Source organism: Colobus angolensis, unplaced genomic scaffold (genome assembly GCF_000951035.1).
Source record: "Colobus angolensis palliatus isolate OR3802 unplaced genomic scaffold, Cang.pa_1.0 Scaffold24, whole genome shotgun sequence".
Lineage (NCBI taxonomy): Eukaryota > Metazoa > Chordata > Mammalia > Primates > Cercopithecidae > Colobus > Colobus angolensis.
Genome location: NW_012115599.1, coordinates 2,336,838 through 2,358,116, shown reverse-complemented (window position 1 = coordinate 2,358,116; position 21,279 = coordinate 2,336,838). Strand labels below are relative to the sequence as shown.

Here is a 21,279-nt window from a genome sequence, read left to right as displayed (position 1 = left end):
GCTAGGAAAAGGGATTCCCTTCCCCCTTGCGCTTCCCAGGGGAGGCGATGCCTCGCCCTGCTTCAGCTCTCGCTGGTCGGGCTGCAGCAGCTGACCAGCCCCGATTTTCCGGCACTCCCTAGTGAGATGACCCCAGTACCTCAGTTGAAAAGGCAGAAATCACTGGTCTTCTGTGTCACTCGCGCTGGGAGTTGGAGACTGGAGCTGTTCCTATTCGGCCATCTTGCTCCGCCCCCAGGAGTGTCTCTCTCACGCGGTTGAGATAAGGACTGAAGTACACCCTGGTCTCCTGCAGTACCCTCAGGCTTATTAGGTGGGGAAATCCCACCCTGGTGAATTTGAGGTCAGACCAGTTCTCTGCTCTTGAACCCTGTTTTCCGTTGTGTAAGGTGTTTATCAAGACAATACGTGTATAGCCGAACGTAGACCCTCATCAGTAATTCTAATTTTGCCCTTACCTTGTGATCTTTGCTTTGCCCTTTGACTTACGATCTTTATTGGCCTCAGAAGGATGTGAAGTTTGTTCTCCTTTTTTGCCTTTTGAAGCATGTAATCTTTGTGACCTACTCCCTGTTCATACACCCCCTCCCCTTTTGAAATCCCTAATAAAAACTTGCTGGTTTTGCGGCTTAGGGGGCATCATGGTCCTACTGATAGGATGTCACCCCTGGAGGCCCAGCTGTTTAATTCCTCTCTTTGTACTCTTTCTCTTTATGTCTCAGCTGGCCAACATTTAGGGAAAATAGAAAGAACCTATGTTGAAATAGTGGGGGTGGGTTTCCCCAATACAGCATCCTACGAAATGTAGCTGTTGTCCTATGGAAGCTTCATGTGCCTTAAAATAGAGGCCAACACATGTTGCTATCTCTCCCATGGCTAGAACTTATGGGTTTAGGAACCAAGAAGTTGAGGTGAGAGTGCCTCCTCTCCCTATTAGACCTACTGACCCACTTGTAGGATTTTAGTTCCCATCTCTGTGATCTTGGCCTCAGTGTTTTTGGAAGCCCAAGTGCCCAAGAGAGGAATTCATATACCAAGAAATAAGAACGTAACTCGAATGAATTGGGAGCCAAGACTGCCCTCTCACCTTTTGGAGTTCCTCATGCCAGTAAACGAATAGGAAGAGGATCACTGTGCCTAATGGGAAAGATTGATCTCTTTGCCAGGGGGAAATTGAATTGCTGGTACACAGTGGGGACAAGAACTGTTCCGAACCCAGGAGATTCATGGGAGCACCCCTTAGGTCTCTCCTGCCCGATAGTCCTGGTCAGTGGAAAACTGACAATCCAGTAAAGATAATCCCACCAAGGACTCCAGTCTGCCTAGCCTTCATGCTGGCAGAGGGTGAGAGAAACATGAGTGGAAAGATTTGACTCAGATTACCAACACAGGCCTTGCCACCAGCTATAGAAGTGGAGACTATAGCAGCCTTGTGTGGTGATTGTTGTTTTTAATCTCATTCCCCTCCATTATATGCTGGATGGCACAAACTCAAGATGCTCTGACAAGTACCCATCCTAAAACCACTGAGGAGCGTTGAATATGGGTAAAGATTGACTTCAGAGCCAAGCTATAGGCTTAAAGGGGGTCACCTTGGAGGGGAAGGTATTCTTAAATGTCAGGGATGTCAATAGGATCTGATTTCTGGATCAGACAACTGGGTAATGCTTGGGCAAGGGAGCATGGCTACTGTGGAGGACTGGCTGAATGTGAAAGACTGTACCCTGCTTTATCCTGTAGTCTCGGCCCTTTATAAAGCTCAGTTCTGTTTTTCTCAAGCTGAGTAATGAAGAACCTCAAGAAGTGTTCCTCAGCTGGCTCTGTAAAAAGAAAGCTGTTAGGAAGGCCAGGGATTTGCTAGTGTCAACGAATTTCGTGAGCTCCCTGAGTTTTGGGGAGCCTGGTTAATAGGGCATGTTGTGGAAAGACAGAGCCCCACCAAAGTAGCAGGGTTTGGGCCTTGAAACCCATACATGGCTCTGGCAGCATTCATCCCAAAGATAATTCTCCCCAGGTTTCCTGCTGCATCTGCTTCTCCAACAAGTTCTTCCTTGTTTGTCAGGATTAGGTTCTAAGAGGTCCCTTCTCTCAGTTCATCTTCTTAGAGATGGAATTGTCCCTAAAATAAGTCGACATTACCAGATGCATATCTTTGAGCTAATGTAACTTCCCCAAATGTCCAGAGAGTGGAAGTCTCTCACCACCTCAGCTTGCCCATGCACCTCCATTGATTATACTCTTCGGAGTATCTCTTCTTGTCCTCAACTAGAGACTTTCTTGCATGAGTCTTGGTAAGGATTTCCATGCAGGCATATGTCTTCTTGATCTGCAGAACTCGCTTCCTCCTGGTAGTAACTCTTCTTTGAACAAGAAGTATCTTTCACCATTTTCAATACCTCTGTTGTTAAAACCTCAAATGATTCCAACATTTTATAGATGTCAGAGATCATAAACATTATTTGTGGCTTCATTTCTAAAATTTTAATCCTATAAAATACTAGTCACACATTCCAATAATAGTAATATTAGCTAATATTTAACACCATAATGTATGTTCAGCATTTCTTTTATGAGGCAGGCATTTCTGTAGTTCTCATTTTACAGATAAACCAAGCCGGGAAGGTAAGATCACTTGCCCAAGGCCATACGGCTATTAGGTAAAGAAAGCTAAGATGTGAATCCAGGTGGTCTGACTCTAGCGTCATCTTTTTACACTACTGTCATTGTTCTTGTCCAACTGGTCTTACAGTTTTTAGCTGAATATTATCTTTCCCACTGTCTTTCCCCCTGCCTCCCGAGTCCCCCTTTTTTCACTTAAAGCCAGTTTTCAGACAGTCTTGTCAATCATTGTGAAATGTACTGCATCCAGATTCAAGAATGTATTCATCTGGCATTTTAGGTTATGATCCAAAGAGCTGAAGTCTGTTCTTTGACACAACCTAAGTCAGTGGTTCCTGGTTTTTGGTCTGCATAAGAATAAGTGAGAACTTTTAAAAGCCAGATTCCTGGGCCATTCCGAGAGATTTTGATTGAGTAGGTCTGGGAATGGAGGGGGACCCAGGTGTCTCCATTTTTTACAAGAAGATTCTGATGGAAGAGACCTTTAGATTCATAGTACTTTAAGAAACATTAGGCCAGTCGCAGTGGCTCACATCTGTAATCCCAGCACTTGAGAGGCCGAGGCAGGATTGCTTGAGCCCAGGAGTTCAAGACCAGCCTGGGCAACATGGCGAAACCCTGTCTCTATAAAAAAACAACAAAAAACACTAATAAGTCAAATATTCACTTCTCTTGGTGCCCGTTTTCCAAAGTCCTGGCCGTCAGCCAAGGGGGAAACAAAGTGAGACATTTGTTGCCCTCTTAACTCCTAAAGATGTTCTTTAGGCCTTTTCTGGTGATGTCTTCCCATGAATCAACAGGAGTCCTTTGGGGTGTGAGCTTCAGAAAGCTTTCTGGCCCCTCTCTCCCCTGAGACATGCAGTAGGAACACTCAAACCTGCTCTTTTTGCCTGCATCAGCTCTGCCTGTGCCTTCATTTTGCACCCTAGCCAGGAACCAGCCATCACCAGCACCTGACTCTTCTCACTGCTCGAGCCTGTAACAGGTTTCCTCACATTTGCTAGGACTGCTGCATCCTGTGGGATGTTGTGGCCTCTTCCAGAAGATGAGATAACCCCACTTTGGAAAGAAGTTGAACTCCTGTTCCTCAGTCTTATCGCCCTGGTTTGGATCTCCCTCACTTCTCAGAAGCCTTCTGTGTGTGTATTATTCAGGGTTCTACAGAGGAGCAACCAATAGGAGGTGTGTGTGTACAGAGAGAGTAAAATGAAGCAGAAACAGAGTAAATAAATCTCTATTTGTTACGGGATTTGACTTATGCTATTATGGAAGCCAAGAAGTCCTACAATATGCCATCTGTGTGTTGGAGAATCAGAAAAGGTCACACATTGGGAATGGAGGTGGGGTGGCCATCAGGAGCTCAGCTGTGATGTCCAAAAGCAGGAGATGAACGTCCCAGCTCAAGAAGAAAGAGTGGCTCTTCTAACAATCACTGTGTGTGTAGGCTTTCCCTCATGCTCTCTAGAGACTCCTCACCCTCTCAACTAAATCCAAAAGGAGAACTGTGCACACAGGCTGACCTGTTCACATTAGTCCCAGAGCTGCGCTCTTGCAGCTCAGGAGATAGGCTGCTCTTCACACCCTGCACAAGGGGAATGAGGGCTTTCAGAAACCCCTGCACCTTCATGCTAAGCTCACTCCTTTCCATTGTATCAGCAGCCATGCCTGAACAGAAAATAGTTTCTATTTATTGCTTACTGTTTATTATGGTAGATTCTTGGGAAATTGAAACTCTGAGACTATCTTGAGTTTTTCTTCTTAGGGGAAGCAGATGAGATGACCAGGCTGTTACCAGGGTCTATGGTTCTTAGCAAGCTTTGCAAGGATCTGTGGTTTTGGCAGAAGACAGAGAACATAGAAATAATGTAGTGTGTTCACATTACCTCTTTGGTGAAAAATCTCTTCTGTTTTTGTTGTTGTTGTTTGGTTTTTGCTATTTTCTGTTGGAAAATAGTATCAAACTTGTCCCTTAGTTTCTCAGTGAAATTGGAGAGCCACCTCCCTCCCCTTTGTTTCTGTCCTGACACAGTAAAGTAGTAAAAGTGGCCTGAAAACCAGCCCTCTTTAACAGGTTGGTTGTGTTGACAAAGCCTTGGTGTGTTCATTTCCTGTGGCTGCTCTAACCAATAACCAATTGTCACAACCATGGTGGCTTAAAAACAAATTTATTGTCACAGTTTGGCAGGCCAGAAACTCAAGATCAAAGTGTCACCAGGGCCACAAGAACTTGTTCTTTTATATCAAGAAACAGAACTGTGCTTCATGCTCAGGAGTTGGAGGTTGCAGTGAGCTATTTTGCCACTGCGCTCCAGCCTGGGTGACAGAGGGAGACTGTCTCTAAAAAAAATAAAAAGAATTGTGCTTCAAGTTACCCTAAGTAAAATGTGCAACAACTCATTGTAAAGACACTGGACTTGTTGGTCTGGATCCCTGGCTGCTAGCTACAGCAGCCAAGCCTGGATATCTGAAGCAAGAGCATTTCAGAAGAGCTCTGGGGGGCTCACAGAATGGAGGGAGGTTGGAGAACTTGGCTTTGGTTATGGACAGGACTTGGTCAGCAGGCGCCATACCTGGTCATTTGCTGTCACACGGCAGCTGCCATGTCTGACTTCCTGAAGCTCAAGAACTTGTCTCAAGTCTTGGGACAGAGCATCCAACTGTCTGAGCCTGGGCCACACTGCCCAGTGACAGAGAGGGAGGCTGTAGCTCTGAAGCTTCCAGAAAAAAGGCAGGCACTTCTGCACACCAAGACCACTCATGAGGGGTGGGAAAAGGATGTTTTAGGAAGAGGGAGATTAAAAGCTGGAAGCCAGAAATGACAAATATCCATCACAAGGGCTATCTCAGCACTCACAGGCACGGAGACTCAAGGAATGAGAGCCAGGAACAACCAGAAGGCTCTCTTTCTGTGTCTTGTTTTCCCCACCTCGCCCCCTACATGTGATCTCTTTTTCTCTGACTGTGGAACTTTCTCCACTTCTCCATGCACGGGTCCCCCTCCGAGCCTCCCATTTTATTCATCTCAGCTCCAGCCACACAGAAGCTAGCTTCTCTCAGTCCCAATTCCACATTTTTGGGAGATTATGTGATTGATTCAGGTTGGGTAGTCTCAGAGAAAGTGGTTCTTTTAAGTAGAGAAGATACCCCAAACATGTCCTACAATTTGGGGGCAGACATGCTCACTAGAGGTTTATTTCTACACAGACAGGAAAAGTTTGAAGACAGCCTTCTGTATGAATAAAGTAGTGAATTAACCTATAAGGAAAACTGGCTCTTCCCAAATCACTGTAGCCACACCGTATTTTCAAGCAGCTAGCCACTTCTTAGGTCCAATTTCAGCTCTGCCACAGAGCAGGTTCATGTTACTTTATACATCTGAATAGAGCCAAACTGTACTTCTTCAAAAATAGACCATAGTTTGGGCTTTCCCTACATCAACAGGGCCTCCTGCCCTTCTTCCCAAAGCAATTACATTGTACTCCCTCCTTGGTATCTTTCTCTAAAACTTGAATCTGAAAAATGCTTGCCACAGAGAAGGTACCAATAAATGTTGGTAAACGAATGAATGAATGAGTCAATCAATCAATTACCACATCCAAGCCAAAGCTGTTTTCTCCAGCAACACATAATGGCCCGGTTCTGTAGTGGGAAACTTGATTGCTTCACCAGCTCTTGCAGAATTTCCTTTCTTCCTCCTAGCTTTGCCTTACTTTGCGCCATCCCCCTTTTCACAACCTTGGTCCAAGTCACCATCAACTCTCACCCTGACCCTCTGCCGTAGCTTTTAACTCTTCACTTCCCCTCTGATCCCTTGCACTCTGTTCTCCAAGGGTAGCCAAAGGGAGCTTTTGAGATGTAAATCAGATCCTGCCACTCCTCTAGACTTAGCAGGCCTCAGGAAGCTTCCCCAGGCCCTGTATGGTGCCCTCCAGCCTGCCTGCCCCATCCCACAACCCCTTAATCTACACTCCTCTCCTCCCATGACCTTGACACAGAGTGCTTCCTTCTTTCTCTCTGGAATACTCTCTTCCTTGCCCCCACCTCAGTCCTGCCCAGTGAACTCCTAGCTGGCCTTCAGATCTTATCTCAAATAGCTCTTATTGTCCTGGGCACTCGATGAGGACTCCCTGCTCTCTGTTCTCACACTCCCACATTTTCTGTCTTTTATGGCGCTTACATATTTGTAATGGTATGTGACTGACGTGTTTATTCCATAACTGTCAGTTTCACTCACTGAACTGGAAGCTCTTTGAGGTTAGGGACTCTACTCATTTGCTAGGGCTGTCATAACAAAGTACTGCAGACTGGGGGTCTTAAATAACAGAAATTTATTTCTCACAGTTCTGGAGGCTGGAAGTCCAAGATCAAGGTGTAGTCAGCAGGCTTGATTTCTTCTGAGGCCTCTTCTTGGCTTGCAGATGGCCGCCTTTTCCCTGTGTCTTCACATGGCCTTTTCTCTGTGTGCGTGCATCCCTGGTTTGTCTTTGTATCTAAATTTCCTCTTTTTATAAGGGCACTGGTGAGATTGGATGACCCTAATGACCTCACTTTAACCTGTTCACCTCTTTAAAGGCTCTATCTCTAAGTAGAATCACATTCCAAGGTACTGGAGTTGCCTTTCACACAGAAATTTTGAGGGGACCTAATTCAGCCCATAACATGGGCTGTGTTACTTGTGCCCACCACTGTGTCCCCGACCCAGGACAGTGCCTGACTTATTTTAGGACTTGATACATTCCCATTAAATGAATGAATTCCAGCTCCCTGCTTCCTCTTCCTCTTCCTCTCCCCACCATACATTGTGCTAAATGCAAAGAAAAGAAGGCATAGATCACTACAGAAGGACCCTGAGTGACCACAGGAAATGTTTGCTACTCTAATCTTGAAATTATAGACCTTCCTGGGAAGTGTTGCTCTTTCCTAGTATCTCCCTATGTGGAAAAATCAGCCACCTGTCAGCGGCCAGCCCATCCTGCCCTGGGTGTGTCTACTGCCCCCATGGGCTGCTGTGGGAGTTTTGCTGACAGCTGCACACCCATCCAACTGGCCCTCTTTAGAAGGTGAGTCACAGGCTGCTGGGAGTGTGGATCTACATATCTGCAGGAAGGCAGTTTAGCAATAGGTACTAGAACCTAAAAAAAGTCATATCCTGTGACTTTAGAATCTAATCTGAAGAACTGGGTGGTGGGGAGGGGGGCTAAGATGAGTTTATATCTATTTTTTATTAAAAAGAAACTCTCTTTCTCACTATTATAATAGAATCTGGGGAGAGCCTAAATGTGAAAGAAGAGAAAGTTTGTGAATCTAGTACATTCGTATGACAGACAATTATATAGTTACTGAAAATATTATTTATGAAGAATTTTTGAATGATGCAAGATGTTACATGAAAACGTGGGACACAGACTGCATTCTACACTCAGATACATAATAAATACTGCAGTTTACATGTGTATATACATTCAGAGGAGAAAGCCTGGGCTGCCAAATACCCAAATGTTCATATACTATTTTTTTCAGAACCAGAGATTTCTTTCTCTATGCTTTTTGTTTTAAAATGGCATGTGCTGCTTTTAAAGCCAGAAGAAGGGGGCAAAGTTTTTAAGACAGCTGCCTTGCTTGTCAATGAAATTCTCAGCTCCAGGCTTCTCTTACGGAAAGAGCCTCCCCAGGATCCCCAGTCCTACCCGGGCGGTCGGGTTGTATTCTGGAGAGGCTGCTCCAATCCCCGAGGCGGAAGGAGGCAACCGACTTGGCGCAGCGCTCAGCCAGGGGTGGAAGCTCGGGGGAGGAGCCGAGCCCTTCTCCTGTCCAAGAGCGAGATCTGGGCTACGCCGGGCGCCCGGAGCCCTGATCCACACATCGCGGCCGCCGCCCAGCCAGGTGCAAAATGCCGTGTCATTGGGAGACTCCGCAGCCAGAGCATTAGATTACAGCTCGTCGGAGCTCCGGAAGGGCGGCGGGGGTGGAAGATGAGCAGAAGCCCCTGTTCCCGGAACGCCAACTGACAAGCGTGGTGAGCCCAGCGCGGGTGGGTACCCAGCCTAGCCCACTGGAGCAGCCGGGGGTGGCCCGTTCCCCTTTAAGAGCAACAGCTCTAAGCCAGGAGCCAGAGATCCAAGCCGACCTCGCCCAGCCAACCCTCTCCAGCTAGGGGACCCACAAGCGGCGCCTCGGCCCTCCCGACCTTTCCGAGCCCTCTTTGCGCCCTGGGCGCACGGGGCCCTACACGCACCAGGCATGCTGAGGGTCTTCATCCTCTATGCTGAGAACGTCCACACACCCGACACCGACATCAGCGATGCCTACTGCTCCGCGGTGTTTGCAGGTAGGAGAGGCCGGCCACCCCCGCCGTGGGTCGGGGTTGGGTAGAGGAGGTGACGCCGCAGCTCTCAACCCTGGAGAGCACCTGGAGCTGAGCGACAGGAGACCTTCTGGCCCCTCCAGACTGACGTTGAGTGTTGCAACGACACAGGTCTGCAGAGGGCGACTCAGAGGGAAACTGAGGCTGGAAGGAGAGATGTGCCTGACTGGTGCTTCTCCTGGAAGCTCAGCCCGGGTTGGCACTGAGGTAGGCCAGGAAAGTGGGACCAGCATCTCTCCTCTCACCTTTTCGGGATCTCTGAAAAGAGGCCTTTCCGCGTTGCAAGCAGCGAAGCGCTGTACTGCAGGGCTCTCCTCCTTCTCCCCGAAGGCCTGGTCCCAGGCCTATTTATAACCCAGCTCTCTTCCCGCCCTGGTCTGCGCCTGGCTGCTTTCCTGGCTCTTTGCTCTCTCTCAGAGGCTGGCCTGGCAGGCCGGCAGCCACTGGAGGCGGAGGCACCCTACCCTTTTACAGGATGGGGGAAATTTAGCAGCTGGGCACAGCTGTCACAGCACCAACCTTTAGAGACTTTCTCTGCCCCCAACCCCTGCCCCCAACGGACCAGTGGATGGAGGGAGGTGGGTTCTATCTGGTTTCTATCATCAGAGTGAGGCCTCCTTGAGCAGGAAAGCCACTCCCCTATCAGATTGGGACCTCCCGCAGGAGGACCTTCATAGAGTTATGACTTGACTTTTCCTCCAGGAGCTGAGGGATGGGCCCTGTCTGCTCTCCAGGAACCTTTCAGGACCAAGCCAGAGCTAGGATCTACACAGCTGGGTCTTTGGGCTTGGAACCATAATGGGGGAGAAGAACTAGGGGGAAAGAGTGTGAACCTCCCACCCAGCCTGCGGGTTTTCCTCTCAGCCTCCACTACCTGCCACTCCCCTTCTCCCCAGAGATCTGACTTCTAACTACATCCCAGGCTTCTAGAAATCATAGTATTAGTTGGTTTCTGGCCATTCAGCACAGACATTCCCTTTCAGTTTCACAAGCTCCTGGATACACCTGTTCACAGATGCCATCTGCACATACGATCCCAAGCACATGCACACCCTGGAGCGTTGGAACACCTGTGATGTTCCAAGGAATAGAAGCTCTGAAAGCACAGGCCCTGTGTCCAGCTCAGCATGTGCAGGGGGTCATGTCATGAGTACACTCTCCTGGGTGTGAGATTCAGGGCTTCTGGATTTGTTGGACCAGAGTAGAGCTAAAGGAGGAGTTGGTGACTGGTCCTGAGGCCTGGAAAGCAGTGTGCACCAAGAGCAGGGGCCAAAGGGGTGGTGGTGGCACTCCAGCTGTGCTTTTTCTCCTAACGTGCTGCTTTGACCTGCTCTCAATCAGTTTCCCACATGGCCTCTGGAAATGAGCTTTATCCAGGTGTTTCCAGCAGGGAGGACATGGGAGTCTTTCATGCTTCCTCTCTGCATCCCCAGCTCTGGGCAGGTCAGGTCAGTGGCCCTGTTTAGCAGACTGGTTGAGGACTCTGGGCTCCTGTTGCACAACTCCAGGGGGCACCATTCATACTGTAAAAAGCCCCTTAATGGAGGGGAGGGAGGACAGGCACTCTGTGGGTGAAGCAGCCTCCTCCCACCCCAGCACCTCTTTCCCATTTATAGCCCCCAAACCTGGGGGCTGAGTAGGCTTTGTGAATGGTATCCTCCCCAGACGCACAAATGTACACTCAGCTGCAGCAGCCCCTGCTGTCAGGGGCTTTGTCTCTGGCTTCCACTCAGCCTGAACCAGATTTTCTTCCACCTTCCCTGACCACATGCCCCCTCTGCATCCCCATACACTCAATACACCAGGCTCCTGCCTCATGGTCCCTCACCCAGGCTAGGCTCAGACCTCTGGTTGGAGAAAGGAAAGAATGAATAATAGATGGCAGGCGCTTTCTAACCCTAGAAGTACAGGAAGTGCCGCTGGTGTGGCTTTTGTTATTTCAGCCCCAAGGGCCTGTGTGTGGAGCAGTTCCCCCCATCCTGCATCCTCCCATTTACACATCCCTGGCTGGACCCTCTCCCCGCCTCCACCTGCCTTTTGCCTGCTGCCTGACTCTTCGGGGGAGGCTCCCCCTTTCCAGGGCCCAGAGCACAGAGCTCACCTTGGGAAAGGGAAGTACATTTTCTGTGCCAATCCGTCATGAGCCCCTGAGCCTAGGAAGAGACTGGCTGGAGCCCCCACCCCTAGTCATCACTGAAACCGCCAGGCCGTCCTGGGGAATGCAGTCCCTCCCCTCCCCCAGCCCCTGGCCACATTTCACCTCCTGCATTAGCCAAGCTCCTAACCCGTGTCCAAATTTGGCCTCCCTATGACATTCAGGCCTGCTCACTCTCCTTCTCCCTGGCAGGGTCAGCTTGGTGAATGATTATACAGAAGACTTTGGTCTCAGGGATGCAGCTCAAAGCAAAACACCAGTCTGGGAAGCCTTCCCTCCCCAGCTGGGCTGGGTCTGCTCTTCCGAGACTCTTTATCTGTTGTCCCATAAAGCCCCTCCTCCGGTTACATGATTATAATGCCCTGTAGTCACACTTTCAGCCCCTTTGTGCATGTAGACATTCATTTCAAGCTCACAGAAGCTTTGTGAGGCAAAGGGCAGGGATATTATCTCCCCTTAAAGACAAGGATATTGGCCCAGAGAAGTGCAGGAGCCTGGCCAGGGTCACATAGTGGCCACAGCGTCCCCACCCCCAACCCCTCATCAGTGCCCTCTGTTGTTCTCAGCATCCTTGGCGCATGAATAAGAAAGTGCTGTGGAGAGCATGCCATGTGCTGCCCACACCCAGGGCACTCGGACCTGAGCCAGCCAGGGAGGGCGGTGCCTGGGGTCCCCAGCAAGAGGCTGAGTCAGAGTAGGGGGAGTGCAGGGCTGCAGGAGCACAGTGTGAAACAATTGACCAAAAGATGGAGGATTCTGGGGTTTCAAATGCGTGTTCCTCACAAAGAGAGGGAATGGACATTTGCTAAGCGCAAAAGCATACCATTGTCAGATGGTGTTTCTTTAAAATCCCACCAACAGTCCTATGAAAGAGATCTATTTAACTGACACCATGGTTATTTTATGGCAGATACTGTTCTAACTAGAACGTTAATATAAGCTACATCATGACCCAGTTATAATTTGTACCAGGCACTTACATGTAGACACATATACCTCAATCCCCTTAGCAAGCATATGTGGTAGCAACTGTCATCACTCCTGTTCTACAGATAAGGAAACTGAGGCATGAAGAGGTTAAGTAAGTTGCCTGAGGTTATACCCTGGTAAGTGGTGGGGTTATGATTTGAGTCTAAGTATCTGGCTCCTGAGCCCCCACAATATCCCCAGATTTAACCACTCTACTATCTACCTCTGGCTTTAGTGTGGATTTACCAAAGACAAGCAAGAAAGGGTGGAGGGACAGGACTTGAATCCAGGCCTGGCTGAGACTCTGATGCCCCCCTCAGTCTGCACTTTGACTTCTCTCATCCTGCCACATCACGTGCATGGTCCTTACTGCTGCTCGCTCACCCAAGCACAGACATCCTCAGCCCTTATGTTCCGGTCTTGCAGATGCTTTCTTAGCTCAGGGAGCCCTTGTTCTCTGCTTCACCCTCTCTATATCTGATGGGACCAGTCAGTCACCAGTTGATGCAGGATGCTCCCTCCAGGCAGTACCCTCATTCCGGGCCAGCTCACAGCTCTGACAGGGCTATGGTGGCTGCCCAGATTCTGATAAGCCAAGGCCAGAGCAATGGTCACGTGGCACTGAGGTGGGCAACCTGTGGTGGGTGTGGCAGGTGCTCTGGAACTTCCAGGGAGGGGGTCATGTAACTGTGGATCCCAAGCTCAGCCAGTCTAGGAGAAAGTAAAAGTTGGGCGGGGGCTCAGAAGAGCGGCTAGCTGGCAGCCTGAGTCACAGTCCAGTGGGATAACAGCATTGAACAAGAGGGAGAGAAGGACTGCCTGCATCTTGAACTCGGGATCCCAGGTCTGCCACTTTCCAGCTGTGTGGCTTTGGGCAAGTTACTTAACCATTCTGTGTCAGTTTCCTTATCCGTAAAGTGTTGATAACAATAGCTTGTACCTGCTTTGGAGGAATGATTCTGGAGAGTTTATGTGTTAGTCCATATAAAGCACTTCGAACAGCCAGGCAAGCAATAAATGTTAACTATAATAATCATTATTACATATAATTTTACATACATTTATTATGATAATCATTATTATTAACATATATTGTACATGTACTAAGAAATAATTGTACACATCCATCAATGTCTTTTTCGCTTGGTCAAGTCTGTCCTCAGCTTTGTTTGTCCATCCACTGTCCCGCCAGGCTGGACACAACAGGCTGAGTGGTGGGTGGCCATCTGTCTGCCCCTAGGGACACTGGGCCTGTCTTCTCTGGCTGCCCCTCCTAGAGCAGTGCCTTCTGAGGTGAAAGCACTTGGCCACCTGCCTGATGGCTGGCAGTGGTCCTTACTGGGGTACTTTTTCAGGGAGCAAATATTCCTCTGGTGACACCCCAGTAGCCCACAAACCTCTTCAGTCCCTCTCCCCAGGCCAAACTCACTTTCTTTCTCTACTTCCTGCACACTAGTCTCTTTCCAGATTTGTCCACTAGCATGGGATGTTAGCAGACAGAGCATTCACATCTGTCGTGGATGTGTGCTGTGCTGGAGTTGCTAGTATTTTGTTTAATCCTCCCAACACCACTGCAAACTGTCCTCGTTCTCTTGATTACACAGAAGCGGAAACAGACACTGAAACGTCTAATCACATGCCTCAGGTCACACCACTAGGAAAGGGTGGCCTAGGACAGAAGCCCAGGACTGTTTCCACTATGGACGATTTCTCCCCTGACAGGCTCTAATCATGGCTGTAGACAGAACCAGGACTGCACGTGGGTTCTACCCTCTTGCTGGACACACAGGTCCCCTGTCAATTCTAGCTGGTGGATTGGGATATCCACCGGACACACATTCTTAAATGAATGTGAAGGGAGAGGGAAGAAGGCCTCATCTCTACTTCTGGAAGCCTTTGGACATTGGCAAATATGCCCTGAAGGAGTCCTGTTAACTCATATAGAATGTTCCTCTCAAGGTCGAGGACACTGAGCAGAGAGGCAAGGTTTGTTTGCCTCCCGGGCTCCACATGTTTAGGTCTTGGGAAACACAAAGAACCAGCTAACATTAGGAGAATGTGGTCAGAGAAGGAGAACTGGCCCAACTCCAGCAGCAAGAAGGGATTAGAAGCATGCCTTCCTCGATGGTCAGGAAGGTAGGGCCACAAAGAAGTGACAGGGGTCACAAACTCACGCATTTCCAGAAGCGTGGCAGGTGGACTGAGATCAAGCCAGAGGGGACATCATATATGCCTACTGGGAGTGAGCTGAGGGGGGACGCCTGGTTTATAGGTGCCAGACGGTCAGTGTTAGGTGGAAAACCTAGGCCCAGATGCCACCTTCTCTGATTTTTTTCAAGAGAAGCTGTAAATTCAGATTTATATGGAAAAATCTTCTAATGTTTAAGGTACAATTTTGTTATAAAACATTGTACTGATTAAAGACAACATGTCTGTAGGCTGGATGTGTCCCAAAGAACACCAGTGACCGCTTCTGAGACGCAGTATTTCATTCAGTCCTGGAGACCTTGGGCCTGGGCTCTCTGGAGAGAAGACAGCCAGTGTCCTCTCCCCTGGGCTCATCAGGCAGCACCTGTCATCAGTGACTACAGGATGGAGTGAGTGGGAGAGCTTTAGTCCCCTTCCCCCTTACCTCTGTCAGCCCTGAAAGACTGCAATAAGCATGAAAGTCAGTTTGCAAACAGGCCCCTCAAGCCCTTCCTTCCAGGCTATGGCTCCTAAGCCGGCCCTATCACCTTTACAGTGGGGCTGGAGTAGCCTGGGGTCCCGAGGGGCTGCCCTCACCTGAAGCCTCAGGTGGGATGCAGACCTAGCTGTTTGTAAACAAGCCCTAACTAACACTGGTATAAGCACGATGGTCTCTCCACTCACATAATAGTTGAATGTAGACAGTCCTGGCTGGTAAGACTCTGACCCACAGGCTGTCCAGGACCCCAGCTCCTCCTGTTTTATTGCTCTGTTATCCCCAGAAGTTCCCTCTGACAATGTGGTTCATCATGGCGCACGCCCCTGTCTATATTCCTGCCAGAGGGGAAAGGGGGCCGGGGAGGCGTGCCCCTTCCCTTTAAGGACACATCCAGGCCGTTATATACAGCCCTTCTGCTCATATGCTGTTGGTCATCAGTTAGTCTCCTGGCTACATTCAGCTATGAGGGAGGCTGGGAAATGTTTTTATTTGGGTGACCATGTACCCAAGTAAAGTGCTATGGAAAATTTCTATGGATGAAGGGGAGAACATATATTGGGGAGTGGAGGTCAGGTCTCAGCCATTCTTTCCATTAGAACTTAATTCCTGATGGTGTCCCCTCGGGAGGAAGCCCTATTAAGTTACTAGGCCTCAGTATGAAGTCTGCAGGAATCAGTTATCTGATTATGGAAAAGTCCAGGGCAGTGAACATCAGCCAGACCAGGAAGTTGGAGCCTGGGATGAGAAAGAGGCCTCAGGAAGTGTCCAGGGGTCAGATCACCAGTGGTTGCTTTTCTGGTTTGCAGAACAGATGTGGGGAGACCCTTTTCTTTGTACACAAGCCAAGCGAAGGCAGAAGTCCCTTGGAATGTTCCTATGGAAATATTAGTTACACCCACTAGAGATTTCCATTTCCCGTGCTAACTCTGATGGATTGGAGCTGGGGTAGGGTGCGGTATGATAGGGGAAAAAGCAAAGCCAGGAATCATTGTGATAGAGAAAAAAAAGAAAGAAAAAAGAAAAAGAAAAAAAAGCTTTGTAATATCCAAAAATCCCTCTAGGGGGCAGTACTATCCCCTTTGAGAACAACTGGCTGAACTCACCAGGGGCAGAAGCCACACCCGGGAGCCATGTGCAGTGTCCACTATACCAACGTCAGGCCAGTCCTGTACCACACGCTGGGAATACCTGGGTCACTAAGGCAACCTTGGTCTCTCTCTCGTCTCTCCCCTCCACAGTCTAGCTAGACATGAAATGGGTGATTACACTAATAGTTATTCCTGACCATTGTGATGTGTGCTAAGAAAGAAAAGCACTGCTGTGCAGTCATTTGCCAGAGGGACCCGTCTAGACCCCGGGATATCATGACTGCTTTCCTGGAGAGGTGATCTTTAAGCTGAGGCCTGAAGTATGAATAGGTGGTTCTGCAAAGAAAGAGAAGAAGGCAGCTGGAGGCAGAGAGGACAGCCGACCTCAGAGCTGAGAGGGAGCCTGGCATATTCTAGAAACTGACAAGACACTGGAGCTAGAGCTTGGAGAGCGAGAGGTGGAATGGCCTTGCCCTTTGTCCCAAGGAAATGAATCTGGGCTTCATCCCAAGAGCGCAGGAGGGCTTTGGATAAACCTCCCAAGAGGCTTTTAGCAGGAGAGTGTCCTAATCATATTTGTTTTAAGATCACCTGGCTGCAGTGTGGATAATGGGCCAGACATAGCCAGAGTGGTGATATGATGATGCGACCGACCAGCTAGGAGGCACCTGCAGTGACCCGGGCAGGAGAGGGTGGTGGTAAGTCTTGGTGGAGTCACTTGGATGCTGTGGGCACATAGATGGTACCAAAGTCACGGGTGTCAGTAAGGATGAAGATGATTTAGGCTGCAAGCAACTGAAATCCTGGCTCAAATAGACTTAAATGAGCAGAGAGGCAAGGTTTGTTTGCCTCCTGGACACCCCATGTTTAAGCCTTGGGAAAATCAATGTATTAAATGATAAATAGTCTTAAGGGGATCAGCTCACGAACTGGTGTCCAGAGATGCAGTGAGCTCTGGGCACATAGATTATACAACTCTGTCACAGGATCCTTAGGGTGTTGCTTTTTCCAGCTGGAAACCTTTGTGACTGGTGGCACCTTTGCCTGAGTTTTGCTTGGGCCCACTGGGCTCGTTCCACCCACTCAGCCTGGCAGGCTATGCTCAGCTCACAGTACTAGCCCTGATCCCACGCCTGCCAAGGGTGAGCCAGGCACTGAGCAGCAAGGGGTGTGTGAGCGAGTGCAGGGTCCGGCCACTGTGCACAGCCAGGCATGCCAGCTGTGGTGGGGCAGGCAGCTCCAGGTGCTGGTACAGGTGCTGGCTCTGTGTGAGGCTGCAGCTGGACCAGGCATAATGCAAGCAGCTTCCACTGTGACTACCGGGGAATGCGGTGGTGCCCAGAAGCTTGGAGGCACCAGGAACTGCAGAGCCCCAAAGAGGGTGTCACAGCCATGTGACCCCTAGGTCTGGGCTCCCCGAAGGGCTGAAGCTTTTATCTCCTTCTCATCACCTGCAACGTGGTGAGTGGGGTTGGGGGGCAGGTTGTTTCAGCCCTGTTTGTGTTATAGCTATTTCATTCCTGCTATTCAGCAGGTCCTGAGTTCTTGTGCTGTGTTCAGGAAGAATGAGGTACACAGACAACTGGAGGGTGAGAAAAGTGGAGAGAGCTTCATTGAGTGACAGAACAGCTCTCAGGAGACCCGAAGTGGGGTAGTTCATTTCTGCAAGCAGGTTCTCCTGATGAGTGTCCAGCTCTCAGCAGACAGGAGACCTGCAGGGGGTAACTCCTCACTGCAGGCAGGTCTTCCTGACGAGTGGAGGAGACCTGACCCAGAGTGGGTAGCTCCTTCCTGCACCTGGTAGTCCCAACATCTGTCTGAGTCTAGCTGAGTCCTGGGATTTTATGGGCTCAGAAGGTAGGAAGTATGTGCTGATTGGTCCATGGGTGGCCAGGAGCAGGCCAGGAGAAAAAGTACCGTAAGTTCTCACTCTGGGCTGAGGACTTCACCTGGAACTGGCAGCCCAGCCCCCAGGCTTCAGGCCATCCCTGGCTTGTAGGTGGGGTTTCACCAGGGACCTACCCCTTTCTGCCCAGGAGACTGTCTGCCTCCTACTGCCATCAACATGCCTAGGGCATCTAGGCTGTTCATGCAGAGGGGTGCTTGCAGGTCTGGACAGAGCCCCCCCTCAGCTTCCCTCCTGAGCTTGTCAGTGCTCAAAGTCTGGGGGGCATTGAGGCAACAAGGGGCTGGCATGTCAGTGCACACACCTGGCTGGGTTGCAACAGCACCTGGGCTTGGACAAAACTTTGCTCCACCCTGGAGTGGGTGACTGGAGTGGGGAGAGGCCAGAGAGGGGGAGAAGGCACTTCTGAGCCTGCAAGCTTCCTGGGCCCTGGAGAGTGCAGGGATGCCTGGATCTGGGGCCACAGCCAAGCAGCTGCAGCTGTGCCCGGGAGCTCTGGGCTCCCACCCCACCAACTTGGTAGGGGGTGGGGCTCCCACCTGTTCCCAGCCCCCACCGGCTCTGCAGAGTACACAGCACTGGCCAGTCTCTCCACTGCAGTCTGCGTCTTGGCAGTGGCCAGTCTCTCCACTGCATTCTGCGTCTTGGCAGTGGCCATTCCAGATGGGCCACTGCTGTCAGCAACTCCATAGTATCATCCTGCACCCAGGCAGGCTCCATTTTTCTCTCTGGTCTGCTGTCCATTGTGTCTGCTATGTCCTTAACTGGTCAGCAATTGGATCTATAAGCTTCCTCATGCACACGAAGCAGGAGAGGGAGTTGGGCTTCTCTATTCATGGCATATAAATCTGTCTCTCCAGGGGCATGACTTAGGACACAGGTCTCTTGCTAGACCGATAGCCATTGCCAAGAAATGTGCTCAGATAGAGTGGGGTCCATCCTGGAGCTGGGGCTACGTAACTGAACAGTCAGGTTCTGCTAGGAGGGAAGCGGGTCTGGATGAATGTTGAGGGAATCAAATGTCCACCTCATCTTGAGGGGAGATGAGAAGGGTACAGTTGGGAGGAAGGGGAGAGGGTCCAAGCAGCTAGAGAATGTGCTGTGATGAGAATGGGCTCAGACTCTCCTCACTTTCCTTTTCCCCACCCCCATGCTCATCCCAGCTCTGTCCTTTACCAGTCTTCCACTTCTTGGGAGCACTTCCCACAGTGCCTATAGATGTGGTTGCCACCCTCTGTGGTCTCTACCCCCTGACCAGAAGCTCCCTGAAGGCAGGGATGTGACTTATTTTCAGCAAGTCAGAAGTGATGGATGAATGTCTATTCTTTCAGTCCATCATTTAGAAAGAATTTATGGAGACCGTGTTTTGCAGCAGGTGCTGTTTCAGGCACTGAGGAAACAGCAGTGGACAAAACAGACAAAAACCTTTGCATCCTTGGAGCAGACATTCTGATGGGGAAGACAGAAAACCAGTAAGACACATATGCTACACAGTGATTGGTGCTAGAGAAAAAGCCTGAAAGGGAGATGAAAGAGGGAAAGTTGTGGTTTTTAATTGTGTGGCCAGGTTGGTCTCATTGGAGTGAATATCTGAAGGAAGGGAAGACATGCCAGCCAGAGGGAACAGCTGGCAGAGACCCTGGGGAGGCGCTGGTCTGGCCTGTCTGGGGAACAGCTGGAAGGCTAGTACGCTTGAAGGAGCATGTCCTGGGGAGGTCAGCGAGGTCAGCCAGGGCTTTTAAGGTTACATAAGGCCTTTGAGTTTTGTGCTGAGTGAGATGGGAGCAAAATCGGAAGACTTTGAGTAAAACCAGGTCATGAGAATTGGATTGGGGATAGACTGTGGGGACAAGGGCAGAGCAGGAGACACATAGGGAGTCTATGGAGTTCATTAAATGACTCAGGCAAGGGATGACAGGCTTCCACTGGGGGCAGTTACAATGGAGATGGTGAGAAATGGTGGGATTTTGGACATATTTTGAAGGAGAGTGGGAGGGGGATTTGCAGTTTTGGTGACCTGGTGGGGTTGAAGGTGTCACTGGGTGGGTTCAATACAGAATGGAGGAGGGAGATTGGAGACAGAAAGTATGGAGAGCTCCTTCCAAGGGCATTGTTGTGAAAAGAGAGAAATGACCAGTAGCTGAAGGGGATGTGGGGTCAAGGGTGTGCTTTCTTGAGAGCAATAGCATCATACTTTTGTGCTGATGGGATGATCCGGTAAACAAGGGAACTTGGTAAGGCAAGAGAGCAAGAGAATCACTGCAGACTCACCACTGAATGGGAGAGAGGGGATGGGGTCTATGTCCAAGTGTCCAGTTGTTCTCAGTGGGGAGTACAGGTGATTCATTCGTAAGAACAGGAGAGAACTCACAGGATTTGGGCACAGATGCTGAGGGCGTTAGAAGGAGCCTGGGGACCTGAGGAAGTTCTCTGCTCCGTAAAGAGTAAGCAAACCGAGAGTGGGGTTGGGCGATGGGGTATTCTAGGGGCATCTGGGAGAGAGGGAGACAAGATGTATAGTATGATTGCCCCCAGCAGTGAGGACTCGCTTGAGTTAGGGGTCATGACTACAAAAGGCACCCCTGAGGCCGGCTGTGTTACTCTCCAACACATCAATGGTTGGGAGCAGGCTGAGTTGGATTCGCCAGGGTTATGGCTTAGCCCTGTGAGAATGCTGAATCCCTCAAAATAAGAGAGGGGAAAGGGAGTTGAGATTTTGCGCAGCAGTGCATTTAGATTGAGTGAACAGATTAGTTAGTGAGGACTTGGGCCGTGGGAAGACGGACAGTGCCCTGACCGGGGCTAGGTGCTGGAGTGCTGGGGGATAGAAGCGCAAAGCCAGGGCCCCTGTGTCAAGAAGTTCATAGGCTGGAAAGGAACCAGGCATAATAAGCGAAACGACTATCACCATTCAAGGCTTACACCTTGAGCAGCTTTCCCACTGTGGAGACTAGGGAGTGTAGAGATTTTTGAGGATGGGGGACTTGCAGGAGATAGAATGGGCCGCAGCTGGACCCTAGTTCTCCAGGGAACTCAGTATGATTTGAATACAGATCTCTGCCTCCAAAGATGAGTGACTCGACACAGCCGAGGAGAAGGCTCCGAGGCGGGTTGGCGGGGACTCGAACCTCGGAGTCTCTCCTGGCCCGGGGGTCCCAGTAAACCCAAACGGCCGCCCCGGCAGCCTGCAGAGGGGAGAGGACGGGCTCCTGGGCGCAGATCATGGGGCGGGTGGAGAGAGGCGAGAGGCAGGGAGGCCGGGGGCTCGGGGTGCACGGCACGCTGCGCACACTCCCCCTTCAGCGCGCCCTCGGACTTGGTTTCCCCGAAGACACACTCTCGTCCCCGCCTCTGATCGCCCACTCCTTCCGCCTGCACTCCTGCCTCCTTCTCATCCCTTCGCCGAGCGCACAGGGCGGCGGCCAAGTCGGCACCGGTGCGCACCAGGCCCGGGCGCCCTGGCTGGTGTGGAGCCTTGGTCACCGGAGGCTC

At 50.3% G+C, this 21,279-nt stretch overlaps 1 protein-coding gene across 7 annotated transcripts in view; it reads left to right on the top strand.

The window, feature by feature from the left end:
• Positions 1-8,483: 8,483 nt before the first annotated feature.
• DYSF (dysferlin) overlaps positions 8,484-21,279 on the top strand; it is a 234,033-nt gene continuing 221,237 nt past the window's right edge. For all 7 annotated transcript variants that reach the window (XM_011945196.1, XM_011945191.1, XM_011945193.1 and 4 more), the window contains exon 1: positions 8,484-8,947. In XM_011945196.1, coding sequence (XP_011800586.1) covers positions 8,860-8,947 — 88 coding nt within the window. In that variant the 5' untranslated portion in view covers positions 8,484-8,859. The remainder of the gene's footprint in view (positions 8,948-21,279) is intronic.